Source organism: Haemaphysalis longicornis, unplaced genomic scaffold, assembly GCF_048455015.1.
Source record: "Haemaphysalis longicornis isolate Haplotype H1 unplaced genomic scaffold, Haemaphysalis longicornis Haplotype H1 scaffold_1, whole genome shotgun sequence".
Lineage (NCBI taxonomy): Eukaryota > Metazoa > Arthropoda > Arachnida > Ixodida > Ixodidae > Haemaphysalis > Haemaphysalis longicornis.
The window spans coordinates 338,144,727-338,166,213 of record NW_027526203.1 but is presented as its reverse complement, the minus strand read 5'-3'; the positions used below and the strand labels follow the sequence as shown (position 1 = coordinate 338,166,213).

At 49.0% G+C, this 21,487-nt stretch overlaps 2 protein-coding genes across 4 annotated transcripts in view; one reads left to right on the top strand and one right to left on the bottom strand.

The window, feature by feature from the left end:
• LOC144152907 (zinc finger CCHC domain-containing protein 24-like) overlaps positions 1–21,487 on the bottom strand; it is a 349,875-nt gene that overhangs the window by 5,656 nt on the left and 322,732 nt on the right. The gene's annotated exons all lie outside the window — the stretch shown is intronic.
• LOC144152870 (sodium-coupled monocarboxylate transporter 2-like) overlaps positions 3,637–21,487 on the top strand; it is an 85,657-nt gene continuing 67,806 nt past the window's right edge. Inside the window, exon 1 of one of the 2 annotated variants that reach the window (XM_077684397.1) lies at positions 3,637–4,173. In XM_077684397.1, the coding sequence (XP_077540523.1) occupies positions 3,841–4,173 (333 nt within the window). In that variant the 5' untranslated portion in view covers positions 3,637–3,840. The remainder of the gene's footprint in view (positions 4,174–21,487) is intronic. The other variant, XM_077684387.1, reaches the window with a different exon arrangement.

Here is a 21,487-nt window from a genome sequence, read left to right as displayed (position 1 = left end):
CGCGCATGTCGCGTATTTTCGGAGTGGACGCGGTGAGCGGCTGAATTGAGGCTGGTGTCTGTGGCCGCATTAATACTCGGCTTTGTTTTTCTTCTTTTTTTTTTGTTGCTCCTTGTTATCCTCGTTGGGCTTCCTCCACGGTGGCAACCTGTGACTTAAGCGTAAAACATGCTCATGCCTTGTTTCAATGAAGCGTCTCCCGTGCTTGGGTTCGTAATAAGAAGTAACAAAGAGAACACAATGTTCAACGCATAACCGTAAGCTAATTCCCCCGCTCAGTCTGGCTATGCCCGGCTCCGCCAAAATTCTTTGAGTGCGACACATGCGCCGCCAAGGTGACGTCATTCGGTCAATCTGTCTACCAATAGCGTGGCCACTCGTGCGAGCCAACTAAGATGCGTGCAGCCCCAGCTCCAAAATCCGCAAAGCTATTTTCACGTAGCAAGTCGTAAGCGCTGTTAGCGACTGAACGGTGTCCGTGTGTGGGTAGTTCATCTCAAAAAGTGAGATGTTAGCCAAGGCGCCCGCCAGTCCCGAACACCTCTTACGACACCTTACGCGGAAACAGATTTGTGAATCTGGGCTCCGATCAATGCGCAGTCCCTTAACTTTTTTTAGAAAGCAGTTGCTAATGATATGACCATGCCTGATCCTGACGGTGGCGACTCTAAAGCGCCCAAGCTGCTGTGCCATCGCTATGGTGACAAGGAGAGCGCACGTTGCTACAAAGAGACGGGAAGACAGGAGTTCTGTTGCTATGGTAACGCGGTGTGACTCAGTTGTGAAATCACTGCAGTTGTCCGTGCCTACAATGAAACATCATTGACAGCCGATGCCTGCGATGCAATGTTGCATTGCAGCATTGTCATGTATCTTTACACGGCTTCTGTAATGATGGTATTCACTCTTTAAAAATGGCGGTTGGATTTACTAACAGAACTCTAACCAGTTGCTTGTCACAGCCTCCACTAGGTACTAAGTAATTGGAGGTAGTAAATGTAGCTCTAGTAAGTTTACTAAGTGAAGCTGGTAGTGCGCACCACCACCCTTAGCAGGAATTGCCCAGTAAAGAGCACGCCCCTTCGCTACATGCTTGTACTAACAGGCCATGCATATGCTAGTAAGAAGCTACGCGTGACAATATGTCGGCTGAGCGCGCAGCCTGACGCACACACATTCAGCACGCACATATCACACTTAGACAACAAATAAATTGAGCAAGAAAACCAACAGAATGCATGGAGAGAGCGATAATAACATAATTACATTAGAAATACGTCTGCTCTTCTTGCTTTTATAGCCAGCAGCGGAACGTCCTCTAATAGAGATGGTGGGGTTGTCGCAAAAATTAAATATTTTCGTGAAAATTTTAGAATTGCGCATTTCAATGTGAGCATGTAAAGTCAGGATGTGGATTTCCAAAAACTTTTTAATCCTGAAGGGGAGTGGGAAAGTGCTGCATTTATTACGTTCAATAAATACCTTCACCCCGGCTGATGAACTTTGTTTCTTTGGTTGGTTGTTTGTTTCTTTGTTTGTTTTAGGTGCGGAGCACCTGAGGACCACACAATGTCCGTCCGAGTCCGTGCGCATAGCATTTACAATCGCAAAAAAATCCAACAGGCACCGGCAGGATTCGAGCCTGTGTCTTGTACACCAAACAGAGTCAGCGTCAGCCGTCTTAACCATTGGGCTACGACCATGAGTTAGTACGCGAGAGTCAAACGGCTTACTCCCTCGCCTGTAACGGTGCGGAGTACCTTAGGACCTCCCAATGTCCGTCCGCGTCCATCCGGGCGCACACCACCATCAAGCGAAAATCAAGCGAAATTCGATTTTAACCGTGAGTTGCAGTTTCATTTAGGAAATAACCAAGGTGATACTCACGGCTCAAATCGAATGACGGTCGGGGCGCAAATCGGATGTCACTCGGGGCGAAACTTGGGTGCCATTTCGAGTCCCCGCACTCCGCATCCTCGCCATCATCCACGGAGTGGAGATGCTGCCATTTTGTTTGTTTGTTTGTTTAGCTGGCATTGACTGAACGTCTGTATCTTACGACCTTTTTTTCTTGTGTATTTTATTTGCGTCTTTCGCAGAGAATTTTTAAGAATTTTTGCATGAATATTATTTAAACAGCAGTCCTTAGACCTTGCTAACCTTGTTTGCAAAACATAACCCCTGTATGTTTTTGTTGAAATAATACACTTCATTTCATTTGAATAAGTCAGAGTTTTGTTACTATCAGTGATTGTTAGTATGAAACCAGCAGCAGTTACTAAGGGCATGGTCTAGACTGGCAACGATAGCATTTAGGGTCCACACTTAGAGGTAGGACCTACGTACCGTTCTGAGCGTCAGTAAAGATCGTTAGGAATTAGTAAATACAACCCGTTACCACCTTTTTACTAGCCTTTTTGTTAAGAGTGTTGAGCCAAACAGTACTCGCAATAAGATAATGTTATTCGAGTGATTACGCACCATCATTGCAATAAAAACGCGATATAATCGCAATAGTGGCGTAATTATAACTGCGATAAAATAACATAGCAATAACAACAATAGTAACGTAACATCATCAGGATGTTGATTACTGTAGTCGGAGCATCCGCACGGAATCTCTGTAATTGTAATCTCATCAGACGATAATGCAGTTCCACAAAGTTATCGCGTTAGCGCATCGAATAATCTTCCGCCATTTTGTCATCAGCCAAACCGGTTTTCGGACTAGCAGATGCGTGCGCAGACGCCTTTTTGCCGGTCATTGCGTTGCGCCCTTTAGAGGTTAGCTTGCTAACTGAACACGAGACCGCGGGTTGGATCCCTGCCGCAGCGGCCGCTTTTCTGGTGGAGAGCAAAAATGAAAGCTATCGTGTGTAGAGATTTGGGCACACTTGAAGATCCCAAAGTAGGCTAAACAAAGCTGCAGCCTTTCACTACGGTGCGCCAGATAAGCGTCGGAGCGTTAACGTCTGATCTCAACTTTTTGTTCTTCTTATTTTCGACTCTTCGTTAGGATGACCAATTAGACTGAAAAATTTACCTCCAGTGTTACAGAGGTGTGGGTCCGTATTGGTTCAAATGAATTTATGGCATTGATTATCCCCATTAATTGATATTTCCTTTGTCGAATGTATTCATTCGCATGCCTAGTATTATGAAATCATTGTGATGCCCCAAAGCTGGTTGTGATTACATAGAAAAAATTCTTCCTTGCATTGAAAATTTAAGCGCGAACAGATATATTGACAAGAAAGGGGGACGACGCCCTCCCCCCTCTTTATCGTCCCCTTTGTCCCTGTTTCTGTTCACGCTTCAAAATTTTGAATATTGTTTGCTCAGCAACTAGCCCGTAGCTCCATTTTGCTTCTGTGAGATGTTCAACACTGGTGATCTACACAGCACCTGCAAAAAAAGTTGCAATTGGGTCGTAGTGTAACCAGTTTATCTTTCGAAATCTTTTTTTCTCACTGTCGTACTACATAAGCTGCTCCACATTCTTCTTCGTGATCTGCGCTATTTGTGCGCACAAATTAAACCTGGGCGTTCATTCAAAAACTAGTGCTTTTCTCGCAGGTTCAGTGACTCGCCAACCACCTGTTCCTGTGACAAGTTTCCTGCTTTGTGTGCTTTTGCGCTGTTCTCTCACTGCGAAATTCGCTCTCAAAGGCGCACGTAAACTGAGAAAGCGGGAAGTCACAGCTGGGCACATGTACACGGGTCCCTGCGGCAGGCTGCGAACACGATCGCTGCGCAGTCATTGCCTCAGCGTCCGCTGCAACGGGAGCAGCTCGCTTAGAGATCCGTAGCCTCGATCTCGCGAGCGCCGAAGCCTTTCCCATGGCCCTAAACGTGGAGCACGCCACCTTCGGCGTCCTGATGACGGCCAACCTGGGCCTGGGCCTGTACTTCGCCTTCTCGCGGCGCGCCCGCAAAGCGCCCACGGCCGACGAAGTGTTCCTCGGGAGCCGCACCATGGGCACGGTACCGCTGGCCGTCTCCGTGCTCGCATCCATGATATCGGCCATAGGCGTCATTGGCTTCGGCGCCCACTACTACGCGTACGGCTTCCACTACGCCTGGAGCCTCGTGTCGGCGCCGCTGCTCGTGCCCATTGTCACGCTCATAGTGATACCGGTCCTCTACAAGCTCCGCGTCACGTCCGTCTTCGAGGTGGGTCCGTTTCCTGCGTGTCAGACGAGCCTTCCTTGGCGTAGCCGCTCCTGGCTAAGCTAGCCCACATCACGGCAACGGTTCAACCTACCGCCAAAGGCATACTGCTCAAAGCACGGGCACTGCCGGGGAGAGCTTGACAAGCGCACGAAATTGATCGTCTTGCATTTAAGGTTCACCAGGCACCTTCTGTACACCTCTCCGAAGTTTCTTTATTACTGGGAACATTCAAAACGTTTCTGTTGTGTAACATCTCTACACTCGTGTTTGTACCTGTGTTTGATTGGGAAATAGTTACCTGCTCAAGGGTGCAGATAAGGGCAAATTATGAGAGGCAAGTCACTCCTAAAGGTTGAACTCCCATATTTTGGGAACAGCGTCACCCTGGGTGGCTACGGCATTCCGTGGCGCTGACCGTGAACGGTAATGTCACTATATACACTTGGAATTGCCATTCCCTAGAAACGTGCCGAGCGGCCAGAAGATGATCTGCCTATAGCGACGTTGTATCGTTTATGTTGAAGTAGGTTAGCTCATACATGTCTCCGCCCCATACCATGGTATCTTGCTGGTGTGAAACAATGTACTTACAACTCAGCCCTGAAATGTTGCATTCAGAGCGAGTGAGAGTTAGCGGCATGGTTGACTCTCGCTCCCTCTGGCATCCTCTTGTTGAATGTTCAAAATCCCAAGGTTTTGTTGCCCTTTCAAACTTTACCTTCTGTCGTAGCACCCTGTCGTTCTGCCATTCAGTTCAGGAGACCGTGAATTAGTTCTTCCGTTACCCCAGGGCTACTTGGATTTTCCCTCAGAGGGATGACCCATCTGCCCATTTGTTAGTGGTTTCTTCATCACAGAATACGATGTATGTTTGTTCTCAGAGAAAATTTCTCCGTGCGTTCGTAAGACGTACGTCGAATGTCCCAGCACCATAATCCAACCCTGCTCGACAGACCATCCGGCTAATGTACAGAAGCTAAGGCAAGGCCAGAGAGACAGTGAGGAGTGTTAAGGAGTTTGCGGCAGCAAAAAATTTTATCACACAACGTTTTGTGTGCCTGGTTCCAGGGAATATTTGTCCGTACGTACATTCATACGTCACAAAGTCTGTCAATCTGGATGTCATCCTATTCGATATAACCTCCGTGCAAAGCACTGCATCCAAGAACAAAACCATTGAAGGCTATTGAAAAGTTGTGCTCCTGCACAAGCTCCCAATGAATCTCGCGTACGCAGCTGGTGTTTTATATATTAATACGATGTGCGCCTCATTCTAAGGAAAGATGCCATCCCGGTACTGTTCATCACACTCATGAACGCAAACATTTGCCCCATCCCACCCCCTCAGAAGTAGGAAGACAGTCTTCGATTATTCAGAGCATTGTTCCGCCTAGTACAAGAACCCGTGATGCTGTATATGCGCACGCACAAATAACAGCCTCTCACACAAGTAAAATACTTCCAGCTGTGAAATGACCTACATTCACATGTAATGGGTGACCCACCTTTTTCAGCGCCAAGGAAACGACTACGACTTCATTAGATGCGGAGTACCTTAGGACCGCAGAATGTCCGTCGGCGTACGGGCGCATAGCATTTACAATCGCAAAAAATCACACAGGCACCGGCAGGATTTGAGCCTGTGTCTGGTAGACCAGACAGGGTTAGTGTCAGTCGTCTTACCCATCGTGCTACGACCGTGAGTAAGTACCCGACAGTCAAACGGCTTACTCCCACGCCTGTAACGGTGCGGAGTACCTTAGGACCTCCCAATGTCCGTCCGCGTCCACCCGTGCGCACACCACCATCAAGCGAAAATCAAGCGAAATTCGATTTGAGCCGTGAGTGTCACTCGGGACGCAACTTGGATGTCATTTCGAGTACCCGTACTCCGCACCCTCGCCATCATCCACGGAGTGGAGATGCTGCCATTTTTTGGTTAGCTCTAACCTAGCTCATTATACTCGCTATGAGAACGTAGTATTCTTTAAAAAATGCGCGCCAATCCACCCTGTGAAGGTGGTTGGAAAGCGAAGCTGTAAACGACACCCACAACGATTACCCATGCGACGTCACTTGAATTCCCACACGTGGCTCTAAAAGAGTGAAACAAGAGACAATTCAAAGCAGTTGACCACACCCGTTATTACTTCATAGAGGCAGTCTTCGCTAAGGTTAAATGAATGCATGATTCATGAACGGTGGTTGGTTAAGTTGTATTGGTGACGAACATGAGTGGAAACTCTTTTTTATCAAATTAAAGAAAGCTCAAACCCAAACCCGATGTTAGACGATCTCACTTCTCCTCTGTCTCTGCCGCCGCCGACAAAGGCGACGAGATTGGCGGCAGAGACGGAGGAGAAGAAAGATGCCATGCGTTGGTGTCAGCTTTCTTTAACTTTTTTAACTCCTAGCGCATGCGCAAGGCGCGCGCACGGCTGCTAGACGTGGCGTGGGCGGAGCGCACAGCGGCGCGAGAAGTCACGTGACGCTATCACTTGAAATTCAGCCACAACGCAGGGGATAAACACGCAGATGTGCTCGGTGAGTGCACCGTCTGTCTTCCACGTCTCCGTGTGGGCTCGTAGCTCAGTCGGTAAGACAACGGCCTCTCACTCCGTTTCTCTATTCATTCCATGTTCGATTCCTGGCGGTGCCAGTAACTTCTTTTATTTGTTTGCGGGAGTTTTCAGTTGACACCAACGACCGCGACAGAACCCTTGGGGGGTAGAGGTAAAAAGATTCGCTTTAAAACGTTGCAGTTTGTGCTAAAAAAAATTTAGCGTTATTGTTGTAGTCGTCGTCAATGCGCGATTGGCCAAGAAGATCAATCAATTGTCGTTGTCGTCTTTGTCCAGACGGGATTGACCAAAGAAGATAAGTGCGACATGTGTCATGGCATCTGACATCGTTAACTGAAGCAACATTGCTTGGAACTCTAAAATATTTACCCCGCCGGTCAGTCACCCTACTAACATCACTGTTTGTAAGGCGGCTCACCTGCAAAGACGAACGATGCAGTGTTTGTAACAATGAGACAATGGCCTGTGATACTGAAATACCCGAACATTATGCTGGTGCGCGCTAATTGACACCAGCTGTACTTCGGTTATCGTAGCCTTTCGCTTCGGGTGAAGCACTGTAAAGTTCGGGCTCGTCTACATAACAAGGAAGTCAATGTTCTGAATTTTTTGTAATGATACGCGGATTAGGGCACGGAATTCTGGCCTATTGTCTAACTTGGCGACTGCTCAATCGAGAGAGATCTGCACCTTCAGTGTTTCTTTTCTCTGAAATCCGGGAATGTTTTTCGGGATGTATGCTTTAGGAAAAAAATTTGTGTCAGCATTCCTTTTGGTTAAATTTTCCATTATTTGAAATGGTTTTACTCAAGCCAATTTCAATAACGTAAAATATGTAAAGCCATGGGTAAAATAAATGCGAACATTAAGATTTAAATTGAAACTTCTTACTCTGACAGAGTGGTTCGTAGATGTTAAGTAATGGCACGCTCCAAGTTTATTTAGAGAGCATTATTGCCAGACTGTATTATTTTACCTCAGTCTGCTATAATTTGGTTTGCGTCAAAACAAACCATGCAATCAGGGTCTTTTTTTTCATATTTTTCTGTACAATGACAGTACAGTGAACTATGGTGTACAGTATGCCACGAGCACGCTGATCTAGAAGAATGGCTGTGGCCTTAGTATTTATAAACGAAGAATTAACCTTGTAACGAACACAAGCATTCCTAATAATTTTTTGCCCCTGCTCACTAAACTTCCGGCGTGCAGTGATTGGTTTACGAAAAGACTGATATTTCCAGGACTCCAAAAGGGAACATTGCCGCAAACTGCCGAATTAATATCGCAAATTCACGAGTCACTAGATTTATGCGGTCAGTTTTAGAAAGAAATGGCTTAAAAAATTGCAGCATCCCCACTCCGTGGATGATGGCGAGGGTGCGGAGTACGGGGACTTGAAATGACATCCAAGCTGCGCCCCAAGTGTCATCCGATTTGCGCCCCGACCGTCATTCGATTTGAGCCGTGAGTTGCACCTTGATCATTCCCTAAATGAAACTGCAATTCAGGGCTCAAATGGAATTTCGCTTGATTTTCGCTTGATGGTGGTGTGCGCACGGATAGACGCGGACGGACATTGCGAGGTCCTACTAAGGTACTCCGCACCGTTACAGGCGAGGGAGTAAGCCGTTTGACTCTCGCATACTAACTCACGGTCGTAGCCGAATGGGTAAGACGACTGACACTAACTTTGTCTGGTATACCAGACACAGGCTCAAACCCTGCCGGTGCCTGTGTGAGTTTTTGCAATGGTAAATGTTATTCGCACAGACGCGGACGGGCATTGTGCTGTCCTAAGGTACTCCGCACCTCAAAAACGTTCTTGCCGTCTTAACACGGACCGGTAAGACCAAGCTTAAGATTTGAATTCACAACTTGCACATCGTATGAAACCATGTGATGCTGTACCCAAGCACATAGGGCGAGTTTATTCTAAGTGAGTGTTTTGTGCCCTTTTATACTAACAGCAGCGTAGTACTCGCGGAGGTCTACAACTGATCCGTAGCGCTTTAAGCTACCAAGGACGCCCAGCTTACTTACCGCATCAGACGTAGAGAGCTAAGATATCAAAAGAAGCAACCCTGTTCCTAAAAATGCCCTTCTCCTCTGAAAGGACTGCAGGGAAGGCAACTTTTTAAATCAGTGTTTGTTTTTCCTGGCAAATCTCAATTGACAAAAAATTGCTGGTGGGTGTCTTCGCATTTGTTGTTTTAGTCAAAAAGAAGGAACACTCTCTGTATGGAACTGTATAAATCTAGTGATAGCCAGTTAACCTCTTTAAACAATGAGCGTTTTCCCGGAGCGCAAAACGGAATATATAAATCAGCTTCCGGTCATGCATCACAGGACATCTGAAGTCATTGTCGCTGTATGGACTGGGTATATATTTCGTTTGCTTCCCTTCAATATAAATCACCCGAATACCGTTAGCAAGATGGGCTAGCCTCTAAGAGCTTTCTTTGAAAGGTACTTTAAGCGGTATAGACGCGGGTAACGAATTCGCGCTAGAGGACCACATTTTAGAGGACCACAGCATGCAACGGGTTGATCAGTATTAAATCCACCTCCAAATTATTTTTGTGAAATAGAACGTTGTTATCACTACTGGGGATCCCACTCAGATCTTACTGCTGTTCTAAAGAAGCAGCCATGAAAACTTGACCGCGGCTCATTTTCTGCTCTACGTGTACACTTGCGAAATTTTGTAAACAAGGTTTTTGAGCTGTCGGTAAGCCCATCAGGAGAAAAAATGTTTCTCCATGGTTTTCATAGTCATCCTCAGCTGGAACCAGCAACGGCAAAGGTGGCGGGATACTGCTAGATAGACAAAATAAACATAAAATGTACAAAACTACCATAATACCCCATGTCCATTCGCACCTATCGAGCATATCAAAAATCTAGGAAAGCTTGCATGCATGCGCAAAACTTCAATCGCGAAGCTGCTATAGGTGAGCATTGACGGACGCATAGTTAGTTTCAGTAGCACGCCCTGCCTTTCGATTCGCGGCCTCTTCCTCGTCCATGAGAACAATCCGCGGCCGGGCCATGTCGAGAACTGGGAAGACGTTGCGCTCGAGGTCTCTTGTATGATACTGAGCGCATCTGCACGACGATGCGAGCTCCCGCGTGAAGGGCTCTCCTATATATACTGAGCGCATGTGCACGCTCGTCTCGAGTATTGCGGCGGCCGCTATCACGCTATCACGTTGCGCAGTGGTTAATGCGACGACTGCGGCACGCCTGCGCGATAAAGTTCCCCGCGGGGAGCTTTCGGCGCGCACGAACACCGAACTTACAGCCAGTAACCACAGCACCGTGTTAAAATGGACAATCAGCCGAGAATCTAAAGGCCAGACGGACCTCAACGTAAAGGCAACAAAACTTCCACGGGCCTTTGCCCACATGCGCACACAAGAAACATACCCACGCAGGATATAACACCATATTCTATAAAAGCCTCTCACCACACCGTACAAGGAAGGTCGGCATGCATGCTTGATGCTTGCTTTCCTTGCTTGCAGGCTTTCTCGCTCAGATTCTCCATTTTCGCATTTTATGCACTCGACGGTTTTGTCATGGGATAGTCTACCGCCACTTTTATTTTTAGTCTGTGCACGTGCGTTCGTCATATACCTGTCTTACGCAAGGGGGCCAAGTGCACGCCCCTAATTAAAGCGTCAGTTGAGGCTGCTCACAAGCTACGCTTTCTATTCTCCAATGCTCGAGCACTTTCCCAATTAGGTTATTCGATAACTTAACCGCCGGTTGAAAGAGGTTACAGATCTGCAGGAAAAGTAAGCGTTTCGCAGGCACACTAGCAACAAGAATGGTTACAGTGTTATCATTTCAATATTGCATCGTCAGACATCTAAGAAGCCTATCCGAGGAGTTGATAACAAATTATAGTACTCACGAAATAAGGCGTCAAGAGCTTGAGGTGAAATGTGGAAAAACTTCACTTTTCGCGAATACTGAACCGTTCTGTAGACGTGTAGGAACCATTTTTAGAAAATAACGTTATTCTATATTCACAAATTTAGTAGAATGTCAAGCTTCATAAATACGGCATGGAAAGTTAATTGCGCACATTTCTTTTTTGTTATTCAGCTCAACTATACGATAGAGTATTTTTAATATTTTAGGCTGACTCACGGGGCACATTAAAGTTGACGGCAAGCATTCAGGCTCATTATTAAAGCAAAATTCCCGCGCCTTCCCGCGAGGGGAACACGAGTAAATGCAGAGCATTGGGGCCTCAGTACTGGTTGAAGGCAGTGTTGCTTCCATCGCTTCTTCCGTGATGCTGGAGTAGCAGACACGAGTAAACGTGGGGGCGAGCGTCAACCAAGGAAGGAAGGAGCAACGCGGTGACTGAAGCACGAGCGACCGCTAGACGCTTTATATTTGCAGCGCGCGCAGTAGAGGGAGAGCAGTACGGGGGGGAGAGCGCGCATGCGCAAGCAGCGCGCGCCCTTCCACGCCCCACCGCGCTGCTATCACGCACCTGTTACGCCGAGACCGCGACGGAGCGAACGGGCTGACTACGACGCATGCGCGCGCCAGCTGCTGTTGAGAGATAGGAGGGAAGGAGGAGAGGCGCACCTGCTGCGGACGCGGAGCTGTTGACACCGTCCGACGCAGGAAGAGGCGAGCCTAAGAAATGCTCTGCATTTAAAAAATAAATAAATTGCACTCTGTCAAGCACGTACAGGCAGGATTAAAAGAAATGCGAACAACGGAGCGCACTGCCTCCGACGCATGCTGCACAATCTGGCTGCAAAATCAGTAACTGCGCGCGTGCGCACTTCTTCAAGAGCGTTTGAGAGTGTGGCCTACATTTATGGGAAATGCTTGATCAAGAAGCGACATCGGTTGTTTATTTTGAGGCGCCTTTTCACGTTGCGTCGCCACTGAGCAGGATGATCGACCCGCCGCGGTAGCTCAGTGGCTAAGGCGTTGCGCTGCTGAGCACGAGGTCGCGGGTTCGATTCCCGGCCGCGGCGGCCGCTTTTCTGATGGAGGCGAAAAGCAAAAACGCCCGTGTGTACGAGATTTCGGCGCATGTTAAAGATCCCCAGGTGGTCAAAATTAATCCGGAGCCCTCCACTACGGCGCGCCTCATCGCCTGCGTTGCGTCGGCGCGTTAAACCCCACAATCAAATCAAAAATCGAGCAGGATGATCGGTTAAGGGCATCATTACTCCGTGGGCATCATGATAGCTGCAATCAGCCTGCTGAGCACTTGGCTCGTGAATGTAGTAGATAAGAGGATGCTCAGTGGCAACAGAGCATAAAAAAACGCATCAAAATAAATGACCGGTGTCACTTTTTCATCAAGCATTTCCCCTAACAGTAGGCCACACTCTCAAACGCTCTGAAAGAGCTACGCATGCGCGCAGTTTACTGACAGTGCAGCCGTATACGGTGCGGCATGCGTCGGAGGCTGTGTGCTCTGTTCGTATTTCTTTTATCCCCCTGTACTCCGGTTTTAACGAACTGTGCTCTTGCGAAACCTTAGTTTGTATACGCATAGGAAGAGATTGTTTCAGCTATGTTTAAAAAAAAGCCATGTCAGTGCTTTCTCACGAACGAAACATTCTTGATCGTATTATGTAAGACTCACAACAATCATTTATTGCAAACAAAAATGCTTCAAAAAGCCGTTGCGGCAGAAATGCGCAAAAGCCTCTGTAGTCAGTAAACTTTGAGGCGTTTTGAAGCAACCCACCTTCATCACTGTAACTGTTAATGCTCCTTTTCACCTTTCCATAATGTCTCGTGTTCCAACAAAAAAATACTGAGCTTCTGAGTACGTAGGCTTCAGCGTCAGCGTACTCACGCTTTTCCGGGAAGTGCTGCCAATGAGCCCATTCCCTGCCATTTCGATGAATCAGCAACCACGTGGATTTTTTTCAGTCCAAGTGCGGTTTTATGGGGTCAATGTCCATAACAAGGCCTTGCTGAAGATACCGGAAGTCTCCGGTTAGTGCTACCAGAAAATAAATGCCTGGCTTCTATGCAAGAGCACCACTGCAAAGCCTACGACAAACACCTGCGAAATGTCTTGTTTCGAAGTGCTATAGATACAATTTTCACCCTTGCAGCTGAGATTGCCGTAGAACGGTGTAATGCGATGGAAGACTGATTCTGTTCGCAAGGAAGCTCACCACTTTCACTGTGCTGACAGAGTGACAACAATCTGCCCGTCTTAAAAGGGCATGACTTCCACTCATTTACCACAATGGCTGAAGCGGTGACCCCATCATTAACTTCATTCTGCCCTTCTCCCTAGCCGCCATCTTGATATAATCGCGAATATGCTTTCCGCTGTGACCAAGGGCTGACTTTCCCCCGTTTGTTCTAACGCAAAGCGGGGTTGAAGATGACTCCACACTTGCCACGAAAATGAGCAGGGTCGCTTCCCAGGTTTGATGTGTTTGACCTATGCGCGAAACCAGCGCAACCGCATAGGTGCACGCACCGGGCCGGAAATATCAGCGAACGTGTACCCTATATCAGCTGGTCTGCACCATGACCCGGTTTCCGCTGTTCCATAGAGTTGAACGTAATAATAGCACATAGAAAGGAATCTGATGCTGCGATCGTACACCACGATGGGGAAGATGAACATTCGAAGATTCAGATTGCACTTAGTGGCGACTTACTAAAATAGTGTGGACTGAATTTTGCAACCAATTTTGTTTTAGTCCTTGTCTTTCGCCGTCTCCTTTGCGAGTGTTGCTCATATGCGTGGTGTGGGGGAAAAAATTGACCGTGCATCAGCTTGCTTCGCTGCATGGTTTCCTCCAGCCTCTGTCTTTCTTTTTTTCTTTCTTTGCCTTATTTCTTAATTTCTTTCTTTTTTTCTCTCCTGTTTGCTTTATTTCTCTTTCTTTTCCCTTTCTCTTCCCTTCTTTCTTTTTCTCTCGTTCTTTCTGCCTTTTAAACATTGGAAAAATAAACGTACCTCAACACGAAATGTAATTTACACTTCCTCCTGCGCCTTCCTTGACGTTCCGGACTTATGGTTTTCTTTTTCCTGTTCATTCCAGGGATCCCCAGTCCCAATTCTCATTCGCTAGGCGCATAGCGAGGGCTTCAGTTCAAGCTGCTTGGCGCCATAGTTAGCATGAACGGGTCATACGCTAGTTACGCGCTCCCGACGCATCGCAGACGCTGCAGCCACGGCCCCGGTGTCAAAAAGGTCTCCTTCACCCCGCGTTGTCGGAGTGCCGCAAGCTATCACCCTCAAGTGTTGGATACAATTAGACTCACATCAATATCATAAGAAGTGGAGGGGAGCACAACCTCCCGGTTGCCTAGCTGCTACAGAATCTGATGCGCATTCGGAAGGTCATGGGCTCTGGTCCTCTCCGAGCAGCACGTTTGTCTTCTAACTCATTAATCCAAAGAAACGTACTTAAACAAACAAAAATCAATGAACACCTCCCGATGAACACCTGCGGTGGCAGGACACGCACAATGAACGATTAAGAACGATCTATTTACACTATTTACGAGCGGCCATGGCCGAGTCCGCTCAGTCTGCACGCCCGGCTTTTCCTCGTCGTCTTCGACGCCGGGCTATGGCACCATGGGGCATTGTCTATTTGTCCCGTCACACTACTACCCGGCAAAGACGACCGTGCCGGTCGAGGCCACAGTGACAAGGTATGAAGGAGGGGTCGTTGATTCATTCCGCCTGCGAGGGTCTGTGATCAGCGGCACTCGAGTGCAGGCTGCAATGGTTCACGCGGTTGCTGATGGGCTGAGCCCCATCGTAGAAGACGGGTGCTGTGCGACTGGGGATGCCTGTGCGACGTTCCGCCTGGTTACTAAGGCCTCTCGATTGGGCAGCTCCCGGCAGCTCGTGGTCGACAAGCTGTTGCCCCAGTGCCTCCATTTCATAGCGGCCAAGCTTCTCCCGTCGCGTAGAATAAGTCTGAAGTAGCCAGCAGCGAGCACGATGACTTCGACGTGCAGCCGGAAAAGTGGACGTCGACACTTGCGGTGAGGATTAGATGAGATGAGTATAAAGAGTGAAGTCCTTGCCGCCGCGGAAGATGATGATTGGGTAGGTGAAGACTGGTCCCCCCAACATCGGCGCCCACAAGGCCACGGCGAACCGATGAGGGCACTGGAAACAGCGCCGCACGATGGGTCTGGGGAAGCGGCATGGCTTCCAGGTCTCGTCTGGGTATGATCGGCTGGTCTCGACTTGACATCATCGTCAGTGACGGGCTGGGGACACGAGGCGGCGGATCCTGGTCTAGAGCTGGCCGCGGCGGGGCTGGGGCTTGCAGACGTGTCCAGCGTACCAACGAGGATTGCGTCGCAGCCGTGACGCTGCGAAGCTGGGGCCAGGATGGGGATGACGACGCCGCACCCTCCACCAAACATGTTACGCAACGGCAGGACACGAACAACGAACGATTAGGAACGATCTATTCATACTATTTACATGCGGCCATAGCTGATTCCGCTCAGTCTGCACGCCCGCCTTTTCCTCGTCGTCTTTTCCACAGGAGGACACAGTCGCCAAGATAGCCGAATTGGTAAAGCATTCGAGATGTAATCGAAAGGCGTGGGTTCGGTCCCCACTCTGGGCGCGTGTTTTTCTTTCTTTCTCACGTAATTAATAATAATAATAATAATAATAATAATAATAAATGTAACGTCACTAACGGTAAAAAAAATATTCTAACCATTCCCCTATGCCTTCTTTGGCGTTGTAAACTGCCGGCATTTCTTTCTGTATTTCCTAACGAGCCCCTCATTTCCAAACCCTATTATCGTGCGAAAGCTTACCGAGGGCCTCGGTTCTGGCAGCCATGATGCCAAGGTAGCATAAGAGGGTTTCCCGCCAGTTACCCACTTATGACAGGCTGTAGACTTTCGCGTCACGCCCCGGGGGTTGAAAAGAAGGTCCCCTTCTCCCCGTGTAGTCTGAGTGGCGCTGGCTACCACCCTCAAGCGTCAGATACAGTTGTAGTAAATATAAATACCCCAGAAAGTGAAGGAGGACACAGTCGCCCAGATAGCCGCATTGGTAAGGCATTCGAGATATAATCAAAAGGCGTGGGTTCGGTCCCCACTCTGGGCGCGTGTTTCTCTTTTTTCTCACGTAATTAATAATAATAATAAAAAAAATGTAACGTCACTAACGGTAAAAAAAATATTCTAACCATTCCCCTATGCCTTCTTTGGCGTTGTGGACTGCCGGCATTTCTTTCTATATATATATATATATATATATATATATATATATATATATATATATATATATATATATATAACAGCACAGGGCTTGGCGGCTGAATAGTATATTAAATTAGAGTCACCACGAAAAACATAACAATATTTAATACGACGTTTCAGCTGGGATCCAGCCTTTTTCAAGTGAAGTACAAGGTACTTCACTTGAAAAAGGCTGGATCCCAGCCGAAACGTCGTATTAAATATTGTTATGTTTTTCATTGATTGATTGTGGGGGATTAACGCGCCGACGCAACGCAGGCGATAAGGCGCGCCGTAGTGGAGGGCTCCGGATTAGTTTTGACCACCTGGGGTCAAAAGCGCACCTTTAACGTGCGCCGAAATCTCGTACACACGGGCGTTTTTGCTTTTTCCCTCCATCAGAAAAGCGGCCGCCACGGCCGGGAATCGAACCCTTGACCTCGTGCTCAGCAGCGCAACGCCTTAGCCACTGAGCTACCGCGGCGGGTTTGTTATGGTTTTCATGATGACTCTAATTTAATATATATATATATATATATATATATATATATATATATATATATATATATATATATATATATATATATATATATATATATATATATATATATATATATATATATATATATATATATATATATATATATATATATATATATATATATATATATATATATATCTAGAGAAAGATAAACTCACAAAGCGCGCAAAAATAGTATAAGTAAAGAGTCGGATACACAGCAAGAACAATAACAAACAATGTTTACTTACGTAGCGGCAACGGGACTTGCCTTCATCAGAGTAAAGTTACATGATATTCATGTAACATCATGTAACTGTACTCTGATGAAGGCAAGTCCCGTTGCCGCTACGTAAGTAAACATTGTTTGTTATTGTTCTGTTCTTGCTGTGTATCTGACTCTTTACTTATAATATATATATATATATATATATATATATATATATATATATATATATATATATATATATATATTGAAGCGTGGTTGATTGGACCACTAACGAGCAGTTAGAGCTGCGGAGAAGCCGAGGTTCTTCGTGCTCAGCAAGCTATGTCCGACGCGATACTCGATCGGCCCGTGCCCAAGCGATGCTTCTGCCTCCTCGTCGTCGGGCGTGCACCAAGCCGAATATCCCCAACGGGGAATTGTCCTTGCATGGTTGCCTGTGACAATTACATCAATCGCGTCCATAATCAACGCTACAATATTCGCCCCCGGTGGAAAAGGAGCCATCCTGGCGACTCAAGGTGCCGAGGAGACCACAGGATCGTAATACTCTTTCAGCCGGTTGGCGTGAACTATCTCGCGTCCACGGTGTCGACGGTCGGGTGCGGACGCAACCGGTTCGATGAGGTAATTCACTGCTGAAGTTTGCTTGACGACTCTGTAGGGTCCATGATATTTTGCAACAAGCTTCGGTGAGAGACCGGGTGTAGGGCATGGGACCCAAAGCCAGACAAGTGAATTAGGCTTATAGGTGGGAGCCGCGGTGGAAGCGTCGAGATTATGCTTCTGGTGTTGCTGGTGTTCAGATGTGAGCGAGCGGGCGAGCTGACGGCACTCTTCGGCATGCTTGACTATTTCCGAAATGGGTGCGAACTCGGTCTGATCTGGGCGATACGGCAAAATTGTGTCAAGAGTGCATGCCGGCTCCCGTCCGTAGAGCAGGAAAAAAGGTGAGAATCCCGTCGTCGTCTGCGTGGCCGTGTTGTAGGCGTACGTGACAAAGGGAAGTATCACGTCCCAGTCCGAATGGTCCGACGCCACGTACATCGAAAGCCTATCACTCAAGGTGCGGTTAAATCGTTCTGTGAGACCATTCGTCTGCGGGTGGTAAGACGACGTAGTTCGGTGAACAATTCGACATTCCCGCAGGAGGGCTTCGATGACTTCCGACAGGAAGACGCGACCTCGGTCACTGAGCAGCTCTCGAGGGGCACCATGGCGAAGTATGAAGCGGCGTATCAGGAAGGACGCGACGTCACGTGCCGTGGCAGTTGCTAGAGCAGCGGTTTCTGCATAGCGCGTAAGGTGATCCACTGCCACAATGACCCAACGGTTGCCAGCAGCTGTGCACGGAAGGCGACCGTAAAGGTCTATTCCAATGCGATCGAACGGTCTTTCTGGGCACGGCAATGGCTGCAGCGGGCCCGCCGCGGGAGTAGGAGGGCATTTGCGCCGCTGACAGTTGATGCATGACCGGATGTACTTGCGGACGAACGTGTACATTCCCCGCCAGTAATGCCGTAGGCGAAGCCGCTCATACGTTTTTGACACACCGGCGTGAGCGCAGCTGGGGTCAGCGTGGAAGGATGCGCATATGCCCGTGCGCAAATGGCGAGGTATTACCAGTAACCATTTGCGACCTCCTGATTGGTAGTTGCGCCTGAACAGCATTTCGTCGCGGACTGCAAAGTGGGCAGCTTGGCGGCGCAGCGCACGCGATTCTTGAGCAGAGGGCACGCCAGAGAGAAAGTCAATAAGCGAAGCAATCCAGGGGTCCTTGCGCTGCTCGGCTGGCATGTCCGTGATGTCGAGGGACGACAGGCCGGCATCAACAGAAACGGAACACGAGTCTTCCGCCGGTAGGGGGGAGCGGGACAGAGCGTCAGCGTCTGAATGCTTCCGGCCGGAACGGTACAGCACACGGATGTCATGCTCTTGAAGTCGCAGAGCCCAGCGACCAAGGCGGCCAGACGGGTCTTTGAGCGACTACAACCAACACAATGCGTGGTGGTCCGTCACAACGTCAAAAGGACGACCGTACAAATATGGTCGAAATTTTGCAAGCGCCCATACGATGGCCTAGCACTCCTTTTCCGTGACCGAATAATTTAACTCAGCTTTTGTGAGCGTACGACTGGCATAAGCGACGACATAATCGTCAAAACCAGCTTTTCGTTGGGCAAGCACTGCACCGATTCCGACGCCGCTGGCATCCGTGTGGATTTCTGTTGGCGCGGTCGGGTCAAAGTGTCGCAGAATAGGCGGGGAAGTAAGGAGTCGCCGTAACTTTGCGAACGCTTCATCGCAATCCCTCGACCAAGCGCCAATACCACTTTCCTTGCCGAGAAGCGCCGTCAAGGGCGCAATTATGGCGGCAAAGTTGCGAATGAAGCGGCGGAAATACGAACATAGTCCAATAAAGCTCCGTAGAGCCTTCATGGTGGTCGGTTTAGGGAACTTGGCGACCGCGCGAAGTTTGGTGGCGTCGGGAAGAATTCCCTCCTTCGACACAACGTGGCCCAGTATGGTCAACTTTCGCGCCGCAAAGTGGCATTTCTTCATGTTGAGCTGCAATTTGGCTTTGGCAAGGCAAGTCAAAACCTACTCCAGGCGCCTCAAATGAGTGTCGAAGTCGGGAGAAAAAACGACTATGTCATCGAGATAACATAGACACGTTTTCCACTTCAGGCCGCGCAAAATGGTGTCCATCATCCTCTCGAACGTGGCAGAAGCGTTGCACAGGCCAAACGGCATGACGTTAAATTCATACAGGCCGTCAGGAGTGATGAACGCCGTTTTCGCGCGATAGGCCTCCGCCATGGGTACCTGCCAATATCCAGACCGCAGATCAAGGGAAGAAAAAAACTCGGCGCCTTGTAAACTGTCAAGGGCATCGTCAATCCGTGGTAAAGGATAGACATCCTTCCGCGTTATGCTGTTCAGACGGCGATAATCTACGCAAAAGCGGATGGAACCGTCCTTTTTCGTTACAAGCACCACGGGAGACGCCCAGGGACTGTTGGAGGGCCGAATTACTCCCCGCTTGAGCATATCGTTCACTTCTTCGTCAATAGTGCTGCGCTCCTTCGGCGACACACGGTACGGTCGTTGGCGCAGTGGTGCATGCGATCCGGTGTCGATGGAGTGAGCAACTGCAGATGTTCAGCCCAGTGGTGCCTTTGCGCCGTCAAAAGAAGAGCGGAACCGATATAGCAGAGCGAGGAGCCTCACTCGTTGGTCTGATCTGAGGGTAGGATCGATCGAAGCGCCAATGTCCGGAGGCGACAGGTCTGGTGCTGACGGGGCAGGACTCAGTCCAGCCACTGGAACCCATGACGAAAAGTCGTCTGGTACGGCGGTGACAAGCTGTGGCTCAACAACTTCGACGCAGCCAAGGACCTCACCGTGCAGGAGACGAAGGGGCTCCAAGGACTCATTGTTGACTACTATGGCGCTCGTGCCAGCATGAACTGTCAGTAGGGCGAATGGCAGGGACAGCGATTTTCGGTGGACAAATAAGGGCGACGGCGTAAAAACAACAGGTGCGTCGGGAATGGAAGAGCAGCAGAGCGGTACGAGAGCAGCCGAGCGTGGAGGAATGTCCGTGTCGTGAGCCACGGTGAGCTTTGCAGGGGCAGTGGACTGAAGGTCGGCGTAAGGTGCGTCCAACGGAGAATCAAATTCTACTTGTGCACGCGCACAGTCGATTATTGCGCGATTGCGAGATAAAAAGTCCCAGCCTAAAATGACGTCTTGGGAGCAGGATGGCAGCACGAGGAACTCGACGGGGTACACGACGTCCTGGATTGTGACACGCGCCGTGCAGGCTGCCAAAGGTTTTACACGTTGCGCAGTTGCGGTACATAACGAAAATTGCGGCAGTGGCGTCGTAACTTTTCTAAGCGAGCGGCAAATATCGGCGGTAATGACGGAAACGGCTGCGCCTGTGTCGACTAGTGCGACTGTGCGTACACCCTCAACAGATACGTCGATTACATTTGTAGGCCTTTTACAGTTCGAAAGTCGCGCAGCTCTTGCCTCCGGAACTGCGGCGGCTAGTTTTCCTGTTCAGTTGGGCTTGAACGACGTCGCATAGGCGATAGTGAGCGGCGACGTGGGGAGCTTGAACGGCGGCTATCGGCGTCACGACGGCTGAAATCGTTGTAACCGGAGGCAGGTAACGGCGACCTGGGTGGCACGTCGGTCATTAGCTGCGAAGACCCGTGTGGAGAGCCAAAAGTGTGGCTAACGTCATCATTCATTGCGGACACGCGGCGGCGGCAGTAACGGGCCACATGGCGTGGAAGTCGGCAGGCGAAACAGATGGGGCGATTATCAGCCGTGCGCCACGGATTCCCCGGTGGCGGATTCTTGTGTACCGCAGAGCGTGGCGGGGTTGGCGGCATGGCCCGAAAAGACGTCCCAGCTGGCTGTACCGGTCTCCCCATGGCTTCGACATACGTGAGGGGCGCATAATACAGAGTGGGTGGCAGTGCCTCAGCCACCTGTTCCTTGATCATGCGGCGAAGCGCTGGAAGCGTCGGCGAGACAACGGAAGGAGTCACTTCGGTAGGCTGCGGAGGCACTCCGTATCGAGGAGATGGGCCAGCAACAGACGGTGGCATCGTTGATCCAGGCTCCAGGGTAAGAAGTGACACTTGCCGAGCGACTTCTTCGCGAACAAACTGTTGAAGCTGCCGCATCAAGGATGCGTCGGCCCCCGCCTCCGTCAAGCTCGACAGC